Below are 11433 nucleotides of genomic sequence, written 5' to 3'. Positions count from 1 at the left end.
TTTCAATTTTTTTTATTTTTTTTTGAGGTTCAACCAAGCCTTCCTTCTCTCTCTTTTTTCTTTATTTTTGTTTATTATTACATCTCATCTCTAACCCTCCTTTTACTGCATCCCCCATTTAACAACCATTCATCAATCATTTCATCCTTTCATCAAGATATATAGATATATTTATAGACATTGATAGATATATAGATAGAGACAACGACAAGTCAAGATAAATTTAGTTGTCAAGAAAGAAAGAAAGAAGAAAGAAATCTTTGATTGTAGTTTTATATAAAGATAAAGAAGATAAGAAGAATAAGTAATAATTAGTAGTTTTGTAATCGAAAAGATAGATAATAACAACAGTAGCAGCAGAGAACAACAACAACATGTCTACTCAATTTATTGGATCAAAGATTGTTTTGATTACAAAGAAACAAATCAAATATGAAGGTGTATTATACACAATCGATCCAAATGATAACACTATTGCTTTGAAAAATGGTAAGAACAATCAATAGAATGTGGTCATTATTATTTTTATTGGTTGATCATGATTTACTGACTTTTAGTATTTGTTGAATAACATCATTAGTGAAATCATATGGTACAGAGGATAGAGCAGGTCCCTTTATTGCACCATCAAATGAAATATTTGATTTTATTGTCTTTAAGAGTGGAGATATTAGCGATCTAAGTGTTTACGAAGCACCAGCCACCACTACCCCAGGTTCAACACCATCAACTGCTGGAAACAACACCTCCTCCACCTCCTCCTCTTCTACACCAGCTGCAGCTGCTACTTCCATCCCAACTCCAACTGCAGTCACTGCTGTACCAACCATCCCAACACCAAACCCCTCTTCCTCCTCTTCCAAGCAAGCTGCTGCTCCCTCTAATCCAGCTGCTTCTACCCCTTCCTCTTCCTCTTCTTTATCTGCTACCACTCCATCCAACAACGCACCAAATGGTGGCCCAGCAGCAGCAGGTGGAGCACCTGGATTTGGTCAACCACCACACATGGGCGGTATGCCAGGTGGCCATGGAGGATTCATGAACCCATATGGAAACTTCCCCCAATACGGTATGCCACCCCCTCCACCAGGTGGATTCCCACAACAAGGATATCCTCCAATGTACAACCCATACTTTAACATGGGCTATGGCTTCCCACCCTACGGATACCCACCACAACAAAACAATCCAATGGGTCAACCTCCACAAGGTTTCTTTAAAATGCCACCAGGTCAACAACCACAACCAGGTCAACAACCACAACAAGGAGGTCAACAAGGTCAACAACAACAAAGTCAACCACAACAACCACAAGTTGTACAAAATTCACCAGCTGCACCTGCTTCTTCTACTACTCCAACTGGATCGACTACTACTACAACCACTACTACACCTGCTGCCACTACCACGATAACTACTACCACTCCAGCCACTACCAAGACTGTCGGAGTTGCTCCAGCCCCAGGCGTTCCAGCACCAATCCTCTCTGTGCCCGCACCTGTCCCAGTCACTGCTGCCTCTGTTGTTGCTGCTGCCACTCAACCAAATCCAGTTGCATCACTTCCAACACCACCACCAGCCCTTGTATCTACCACCCACAACAACAATAATCAAAACAATCATCACGAACAATCATCGTCAAGACCACCATACAATAATAATAGAAGACAAAATAATTATAATAACAATAATAACAATAATAACAGACCACAACATCAACAACAACAACAACAAAATGGTACAACCACTTTAGATAATAATAATAAGCCACATCAACCAAGAAGAGATCACGTAAACAAGAGATATAATAATAATAATAATAATAATAATGGAACTACTACTACTACTACTAGTCACCATACCAATAATCAAACCACTGGTACAACTAGCCAAGGTGGTGCTCCAAATAAGGGATATCACAAGAAACCAATTCCACAAAAGAAAGAATCATTGGAAGAATTCAACTTTGAAGAATCAAATTCACGTTTCAACAAGGAAAAGTTGGCCGAAGAATTGGGTAACCCTACATCTACCACTACTGTTACTACTCCAGAACCAGTTGTAGAGAATAACAATGATCAATCATCATCATCTGATCAAGAAGATGAATTACTTGGAAATGGTGTACAATCAATTAGTCTTTCAACATCTTATACACCATCCAACTTTTTTGATAACATTTCATGTGAATCATTGGACAAGGCTAGCAACAATAACAAACCAAAGACTTCACTTTACGATCAAAGAAAACTCGACCAAGAAACCTTTGGTGTCGCCTCTGTACGTTCTTTTAACAATGGCCGTGGTGGTAGAGGTGGAAATAGAAGATTCAACAGTTACAATAATAGATCAAATCAACAAAACAAATCTACAAATTATCAAAAATCAAATACTACTGGTGGTAGTACTACTGTTCCTTCTAAAGAAAGTGCTTAAAAACATAAAAATTAAAAAAAAATCAAATCAAACAATCAAATAATCGTACGAATTTTATAAAAAAACAAAATTAATAATAATAACTAGACTATAGATAGATAACAAATAATAATAATAATGGGAAAAATAATCATAATATCCAACAACTTCAACATTTTAAAAAAAAATTACAAAAAAAAAAAACAAAAATAAAAATACTTAAACAAATAAATAACATAAACAAAAAAAAATATATCAATATGACTATATTAATAATAATATTATTAAAAAAGTCTTGAAATATCTATAGATCAAGATTTTTCGGTACAACAAAACAGATCACCAAAAAAACAACAAATCTTGGTTTGTCCAGTTGCTGAGGTGTCGTCGTGGACTTGGAGGAAAAAATTTGTGTTTAATTTTCAAAAATCAGAGAATGGGAGGGATTCTGACTTTTTCAATTTCTTTTTTTTTTTGCAATTTTCGCATCAGTTACGCATAAAACAACTGTTTTTTACTCTCTCTTTAATTTCATCTCACAAGTAACACTATTCTTTTTTACTAGTAATAATACACAGTTATAATACTTTTTACACTTTTATAAATCTCTATATTTTTTTTATAAACTCTAACATATATATATAATCACTAAAAATGGGTCATCATCATCATCATCACGGTCATCATCATCACAGTGGTTACGCTGCACCAATGTACGTTCAACCAATGGTCGCCCCAATGGTCGCTCCAATGGTTCCACCAGTCATGTACCCACCTCCAATGATGGCTCCAATGGTTGCTCCACCAATGGTCGCCCCAATGATCTCACCAATGGCTCCAATTGCCCCAATGGTCTCGCCAATGGTCTATCCACCAACCGTCATCTATGAAACTGGTCACCACCACCACGGTCACCATCACGGTCACCACCACTTCTTCTAAACAGACAAGAAGAGAGAGAGAGAGAGAGAAAGAGATAAAGACAGAGTCCGTTCTAGCCAAGCCATAGTTTAATTAAAACAAAAAAAAAACTAAAAAAAACACTAAACTAAACACTCTTCTTTATAACCTCCCTCACTCCTCTTTTTTTTTTTTTTGTATATATATAAAACAACAAACAAACAAACAAACAAACAAATAATAATAATCAATAATCATAATGAAATCTTAATCATATTGCTTTTAATCGTAGTATGAATGCGACAATAACTATAGAATATCTTTTTGTAATAAAATCAAATCCCTTTTTTTTTTAACAAAAACAATGCAGATTCTTCTTTCCCCTTTTATCTTTAATAACATCTATTTCCATATATCTATCTATCTGTAAAAGTTCAAAACTTAACTTTAAAAGTACTATGGTCAGTGTTGATCAGGCGACATTAAAGAAAAAGAACAAAGTGTATATGTAGTTGATCATGTATCAATGGGCCCATGATCATTTGGTTTATGTAATCTTTGTATAAGACAAACGTGACAATTAACAGATACAACTAGTAATCATGCCCAACATTTGCTTCATCACCCAATTTAGCTTAGATTTTTGAGTACCAGTTGGTTCAAATTTTCAATTCAACAGCACCAGCAACAAAAAATTTTTCCAAAAAGGATTTAAGGATTGAAATCAATTGATCTATTTATTCTTTAAACAAATACATCTTTATAAACACCAGCAGCAATTAAAATGAATAATAATAATAATAATAATATTAATTTAAAAAAAAAGGTGACACTAACATTTGCGATGGGACCAGAGTATACAACTACTTTAGAAACACTAACTAGGGAAAAAGGATCATACTTTGATCGTTTACTGGTACCTGGTACTGATCTATCTAATAAGATATTTGTTGATAGGTTTGTAAATACACAATGAATCATTTTAAAATATTAATATTGATTTTATTTTATAAATATATTATTTTATTTTTAGAGATGGAGAGCTATTCCAGTATATCCTCAGATATCTTTGGGATTTAGATAGATCTGTATTCCCAAAAGACCTTCAAAGGGATATCAAAAGAGAACTAAAGTTTTACAAAATCAATGTACTAACTTGGTTTGACGAAACTAAACAAAAGATATGCACAGTTCCCGACACAATCTCTAAACAATATAGTAGATCGAAAAAGGCTGCATTCAATATGTTTGACTGTATCTATACATGGCTTTGTTTGGTTTTATCAAAAGTTGCAAAGGCAATTGGTTCCTTTATCAACTTTGTAGGGTTTCTCTTGCTCGAGACCATAAAGGGTATTCTTTTACTTGCCTTGGTATGTTTGGTCATCTCATCAGTCGCTTACTTTCTTTATATGGTATTTCCCGAAGGAACATTCCTTGAAACCACTATAAATACAAACCCGAAATAAATCAACCCACAACCTCTGTTTTAAAAATCAATTGTTTTGTTAATTTTATTTATTTAATTTGAGTTTTTAATGACTAGTTTCTTATCAATCAATTCAACTTTGGGTAACTATTCATGGTAAGGTAGAGTAAATGATTGTTTTTGTTTAACCAAGTTGATTGATTTAAAGTAAAGAGAAGAGAGATACTAAATTACAATTATTATAATTAGGTAATAGGAGACAAAATTTAGCATCCGGTTTTGTGTTTTTTAAAGATATCACCTTCTTCCTCAAACATTAATTTGTGTGTTTGTTTTTTTCAACCCAATTTTGTTGTCTGTATACTTTTTTTCTTTTAATGTCAATATCCAATATAAATACAAATAAAATAAACAAACCACAATGCTCTTCTTGGCCCCAATTTTGTTGTCTGTTTACTTTTTATCTTTTCTGATCAAACAGATAATATATAGAAACAATCATTTTAATATAGACACTAGAGTATTGTGGTTGGATAACTGGGTAAAAAAATTACAAAAGAGGAAAACGGATAAAGGACTTCCATCTCCTAATATGTTCCCCTTCAAAATGGGAAATACGAAAGGGACATCCATCCCTATTTTAGCTCAGTGGTTCTCATTGGATTTAGATACTAAATTACCAATGATTTGACTAAAAAAAAGGGTTTTTTTTTTAAAGTAATTCTTTTCCTGTTCTCTCCTATCGGGAAGAGTAGTACTCAGAAGTTACAAAGTTTTATTAATTATACTTTTTAATTGACCAGCAAGAAATAAAGATTATCTCAAGAAGAATTAAAGTTAATTTGTTCTGGGGGTTTGTCCATGTCTATGATACATGTTGTATGGACTTTGATCATGTATCTTATTGTATAGTGTCAAGCATGTTGGATTGTTTTGGATTGTTGCTTGTTCTAAAAATAAATTGGTTAAAGATATCGCTTTTTTTTTTTTTTTTTTTTTTTTTTTCTCAGCACTATAGGCTGTAATAGTGTTATATAATTATTCTATGTTATTATTAATATTTAGTAAATTATTATATTATTAATATTATTAATGATGACTAAAAAAAAGGGCAAAATTTCCCCCTTCAAAATGGGAAATACCAAAGGGACATCCATCCCGATTTTAGCTCAGTGGTAGAGCAGCTGACTGTAGTATTGTCAAAGTCATCAGCTGGTCGCTAGTTCAATCCTGGCAAATCGGATATCTTTTTGTTTTTTTTGGCCAGGTTGGCTGCCAAACGGTGTTTTTTGCATGCCTTTTGATTCTCCGACCTATTTCCTATCGTTTGGAATATGTTTCATACAAAACAATCAAAACCATACAATAAATATTAACAAATTAAAAAATTTTGGCATTTTTACAACATGGCAAGAGACAATATTAATATGTTGTTTTAAAATCTAAACTATATTCCCCAAAGTATTCCTATTCCGTTCACAATATAGTTCAAAAACACCCTTAGATACAACCCTACAAAGCCCAGATTTTTTTAAAAAAAAGTTTGTTTATGAACTTGCTGCCACCATCGAACCCTATTTTAATTCATTATTATTATCATCTTAAATTATTATTTAATAATAACAAATGTTAAATCAAGAGAAACTTAAACTTGGTCAAATAGCTACATTATTACAAGAAGTAGTAGATGGTTATAAAGCACAATTCAAAGAGCTAGAGGATGAGATTGAAGAGATTAGAAAGACAAAAGAATCATTACTAGATGTTAAAAAGGTGATAGATGTATCATTGATACCTGATCCAATTACTCTAAATATCGGTGGAATCAAGTTTCAAACATCAAAAGCAACATTAACAAGAATCAAAGGATCATATTTTGATGTTATGCTATCAGGTGAGGTTGATATTAAATCAACAACAAATGATAAATCAAATTCATTCTTTATTGATAGGTATGTTTAAAAATGAAATGATTTAATTCAAACTCTATTATTCATTATTATCATGATATTAATATTAAATTTCACAGAGATGGAACACATTTTAGATATATATTAAATTATCTTAGAGACGGTGATTCATCAATCTTTCCACAAGATTTTAGATCAGAGATTAATAGAGAATTGGTATTTTATAAATTAATAGAATCTTTACCATGTCCAACAACATTGATTGAATCTGCTCACGTTGAAGTAATCAATAATTGGATTGGAACTTCAAAAGTTCGTGATTTAATTTATAAAGTAAACTATCTATTATAACGTACATCCAAACAATTCAATTCATATTAACTCTATTTTTTTTTTCATTTAGGGAACAAGAGATGGATTCCTCGCATCCAAGTTTCATTCATTATGTGATGGTAAAGGTGAAACGATAACATTAATTAAATCATCAGATGGAAATGTATTTGGTGGTTATAATAGTCAGTCTTGGAATTCAGATGGTGAATATTATGGTGATAACAAATGTTTTATCTTTACAATCATCAACAAACAAGGATTACTGCCTACTAAATATTTACCAAAACATGTTGCGAAACATCTTGTTTTTGGTCATGCTGGATATGGTCCATCATTTGGATCAGGTCATGATATTTATATTAGTGATCAATGCAACAATAACCAATCAAGTTATCAAAACTTCCCTTATTCCTATGAGGATACAACTGGAAAAGGAAAAGCAACCTTTGCATCGGGATACCAATTCAAAGTTGATGAAATTGAAGTATTTACACTTTCAAAATAGGTAGTAGTAGTATTCAACTTTTCATATGTATAATTAGTTTTAAAAATCTTTTAAATAATTTTATTTAATTAATCGCCGAGATAGAGATTAATAGTTTAATAAATTTTATTAATATTATTGTAATAATAATAATATTATTTTTATCAAAGAAAAAAAAAACTATATAATAGAGTCCTCTCAAACTCCAACTATAGCAATCACACTTTTTATTAATTTATACAATAGACATTCATTCATATAAATATGTTGGACCAAGAAAAAATTAAAATCAATCAAATATCAACTTTATTACAAGAGGTTGAAAAAGGTTACAAAGATGAAATCATTAATTTGGAAAATCAAGTAGAGGTAATTAAAAAGACAAAAGAATCATTAGAGGAAACAAAAAAGGTGATTGATGTATCATTGATATCAGATCCAATCACACTCAATATTGGTGGAATCAAGTTTCAAACATCAAAAGCAACTTTGACTAGAATCAAAGCATCATATTTTGATGTAATGTTGTCAGGTCAAGTTGATATTAAATCAACAACAAATGATCAATCAAATACATTCTTTATTGATAGGTATGTTGGCATTGAAATCATTCAATCTCTATTAATCAATTAATTTTCTTTTTTTAGAGATGGAACCCATTTTAGGTACATTTTAAATTATCTTAGAGATGATGATCTATCAATCTTTCCACAAGATTTAAAATCAGAGATTAATAGAGAATTGGTATTTTATAAACTATTATTACCAACTGAAATGGATTCAAAATTGATAGATTCAACACAACTTGAAATCATCAAAAATTGGATTGGAACTTCAAAAACTTTGAATTTAGTCTATAGAGTTTGTTATCACTTTTTAAAAATGGTTATATTTAGTTTTAACAACCATCATTTTTTAAAATAGGGAACAAGAGATGGATTCCAAGCATCAAAGTTTCATTCACTATGTGATGGTAAAGGTGAAACAGTGACATTAATTAAATCAACAGATGGAAATGTATTTGGTGGTTATAATAGTCAATCTTGGAATACAAACAATACCTTCTATGGTGACAACAAATGTTTTATCTTTACAATCATCAACAAACAAGGATTACATCCTACTAAATATATTCCTAGTGGAGTCAACTCTAATTATGCAGTAGGTAGTGCTGGATACGGTCCAGTATTTGGCTCAAGTTATGATATTCTTATTAGCGATCAATGCAACTCGAACCAATCAAGTTATCAAAACTTCCCTTCTACCTATTCCGATACAACTGGAAAAGGAAAATCAACCTTGACACCAACATACAATTTCAAAGTTGATGAAATTGAAGTATTTACATTTTTATAAATACTCTAATTATTTCTTTCTAGACTAGAATATCCCCTTTAATACACTTACTATTTTTAAAATAAATCGATTAAATATATACCAATCAAGATCTTTTTGCATGTTCACATGTGTGATTTTTTCATAAAACAAAATTCATTATCTTTTAATCTAGGACTAATCACATTTATCATCAGTACACGATCAATAACAACTAGAAATAATAATCTTGGTCAAATAGCTACACTGTTACAAGAAGTAGTAGATTGTTATAAAGCTCAATTCAAAGAGTTGGAGGATGAGATTGAAGAGATTAGAAAGACAAAAGAATCATTGTTGGATGTTAAAAAGGTGATAGAGGTATCATTGATATCAGATCCAATCACACTCAATATAGGTGGAATCAAGTTTCAAACATCAAAAGCAACATTAACAAGAATCAAAGCATCATATTTTGATGTAATGTTGTCAGGTCAAGTTGATATTAAATCAACAACCAATGATCAATCAAATACATTCTTTGTTGATAGGTATGTTATTTAGAGGAGGATCTGGTAATGACATTGGTATTAGTAATCAATTGATTATTGGTTGTTGATTGCATGCAACTCGAACCAACCAAGTTATCAAAGCTTCCCTTCTACTTATGCCAATACAACTGGAAAAGGAAATGCAACGTTGACACCAACAAGTAGTTTCAAAGTTGATGAAATTAAAGTATTTACACTTTCAAAATACAAATAGGTCTTTTATAATAATAAGATTAATAGAACTCTATCCTACTATATAGTCTTTTTAAATTTAACAGACCACGATTTATAGATGAATAAATTAAATTATTTATTTATCATAATACTCTTTTTCATTAATTGAATGGAAAAAAAACCAGCTTTTATCAATAGGCATTACGATCATCATTCAAAATAAAGACAAATAATATATTTTTTTCTTTAGTCATTTAAATATGTTGGACCAAGAAAGAGTTAAAATCAATCAAATATCAACACTTTTACAAGAGGTGGAACAAGGTTATAAAGATGAATTAATAGATTTGGAAAATGAAATAAAAGATATGAAAAAGAAAAAAGAATCATTAGAGGAAACTAAAAAGGCGATTGATGTATCATTGATATCAGATCCAATCACTCTCAATATCGGTGGAATTAAGTTTCAAACATCCAAATCAACTTTAACAAGAATTAAAGGATCATATTTTGATGTAATGTTGTCTGGTCAAGTTGATATTAAATCAACCAATAATGATAAATTAAACTCATTCTTATTGATAGGTAAATTTTAAAATGAATCATTCAATCTCTATTTGATCTATTAATAATTATTTTAATTTCACAGAGATGGAACACATTTTAGATACATTTTAAGTTATCTTAGAGATGGTTATTTACCGGTCATTCCACAAGGTTTCAAATTAGATGTATACAGAGAATTAGCATTTTATAAACCAATCTTCAAATGATACAACATTGATAGATCCAACACAAATTGATTTAATTATAGGTTTAAAGATTTAAATTTAATCTATAGAGTTGTTTATCCAATCATTTTACATTTTAAAGAGGTTAAATTTTTATTAATGATCCTTTTTTTTAATAATATTATTATTAGGGAACAAGAGATGGATTCCAAGCATCCAAATTTCATTCATTATGTAATGATAGAGGTGAAACAGTGACATTAATTAAATCATCAGATGGAAATGTATTTGGTGGTTATAATAGTCAATCTTGGAATTCAGATGAAGAATACTCTGGTGACAACAAATGTTTTATCTTTACCATCATCAACAAACAGGGAGTGGAGCCTACTAAATATATTCCAAGACAAGGCAACCCTGTGAAAATTATTTTGAAAAAACACGTGCCTTTAAATACCATATTGTTCATCTGGGCTATAACTTTTAATTTGATTCATTGCTCTTTTACAACCATGACATTCTATTTCATCCAAATTGGTTTGATTTATATTTTATTTTAAACATATGTGGTATTTGGTGTTTCATTCGTGTATATACTTGGGATGAACATTAAATGGAGGTTATTTTAACCAAATAAACACCTGACCAAGTTAAAATTGGCAAAAAACGGGTTTTTTTTTTTTTAAAGTAATTCTTTTCCTTTTCTCTCCTATCGGGAAGAGTAGTACTCAGAAGTTACAAAGTTTTATTAATTATAATTATTAATTGACCAGCAAGAAATAAAGATTATCTCGAGAAGAATTAAAGTTAATTTGTTCTGGGGTTTGTCCATGTCTATGATACATGTTATATGGACGTTGATCATGTATCTTATTGTATAGTGTCGAGCATGTTGGATTGTTTTGGATTGTTGCTTGTTCTAAAAATAAATTGGTTAAAGATATCGCTTTTTTTTTTTTTTTTTTTTTTCTCAGCACAATAGGCTGTAATATTGTGTTATATAATTATTCTATGTTATTATTATTATTTAGTAAATTATTATATTATTAATATTATTATTGATAGATGAAGAGAGAGAAGAGGATGATGAAGGTGTTGAGGAGGATGAGAAGAATGAGGTTGAGGTGATCAATTATAGATGAAGGGTACGCACAGTCTTGTACCTCTCTAAATGACTAGGTAGTGCGATCTT

The 11433-nt window shown here is 30.7% G+C and overlaps 4 protein-coding genes and 1 non-coding gene across 5 annotated transcripts; all 5 read left to right on the top strand.

The window, feature by feature from the left end:
• Positions 1 to 374: 374 nt before the first annotated feature.
• On the top strand, positions 375 to 2436 carry DFA_07364 (uncharacterized protein; the record flags this gene model as incomplete). The annotated part of the gene is made up of 2 exons (XM_004367167.1): positions 375 to 489; positions 581 to 2436. The coding sequence occupies 2 exons, from the start codon at positions 375 to 377 to the stop codon at positions 2434 to 2436; spliced, it is 1971 nt and encodes a 656-aa protein (XP_004367224.1).
• Positions 2437 to 3069: 633 nt separating this feature from the next.
• On the top strand, positions 3070 to 3357 carry DFA_07363 (uncharacterized protein; the record flags this gene model as incomplete). The annotated part of the gene is made up of 1 exon (XM_004367166.1): positions 3070 to 3357. One exon carries the CDS (start codon positions 3070 to 3072, stop codon positions 3355 to 3357), a length of 288 nt encoding a protein of 95 aa, XP_004367223.1.
• A 742-nt stretch (positions 3358 to 4099) lies between these two features.
• DFA_07362 (uncharacterized protein) lies at positions 4100 to 5064 on the top strand (the record flags this gene model as incomplete). Its single annotated transcript, XM_004367165.1, has 4 exons — positions 4100 to 4272; positions 4349 to 4688; positions 4848 to 4887; positions 4994 to 5064. 4 exons carry the CDS (start codon positions 4100 to 4102, stop codon positions 5062 to 5064), a joined length of 624 nt encoding a protein of 207 aa, XP_004367222.1.
• An 838-nt stretch (positions 5065 to 5902) lies between these two features.
• DFA_07361 lies at positions 5903 to 5987 on the top strand. Its single transcript is given in 2 exon segments — positions 5903 to 5939; positions 5951 to 5987. It is a non-coding gene; the product is annotated as a tRNA-Tyr (tRNA).
• Positions 5988 to 6370: 383 nt separating this feature from the next.
• On the top strand, positions 6371 to 11383 carry DFA_07360 (uncharacterized protein; the record flags this gene model as incomplete). The annotated part of the gene is made up of 11 exons (XM_004367164.1): positions 6371 to 6696; positions 6774 to 6987; positions 7058 to 7471; positions 7718 to 8061; positions 8119 to 8332; positions 8396 to 8809; positions 8918 to 9336; positions 9761 to 10095; positions 10162 to 10241; positions 10433 to 10778; positions 11307 to 11383. 11 exons carry the CDS (start codon positions 6371 to 6373, stop codon positions 11381 to 11383), a joined length of 3183 nt encoding a protein of 1060 aa, XP_004367221.1.
• Positions 11384 to 11433: the final 50 nt, after the last annotated feature.

Source organism: Cavenderia fasciculata, assembly GCF_000203815.1.
Source record: "Cavenderia fasciculata unplaced genomic scaffold Scf_ET2XIPL01CNAVH-3, whole genome shotgun sequence".
NCBI classification, from domain to species: domain Eukaryota; phylum Evosea; class Eumycetozoa; order Acytosteliales; family Cavenderiaceae; genus Cavenderia; species Cavenderia fasciculata.
This window is presented reverse-complemented; position numbering and strand designations above follow the sequence as displayed.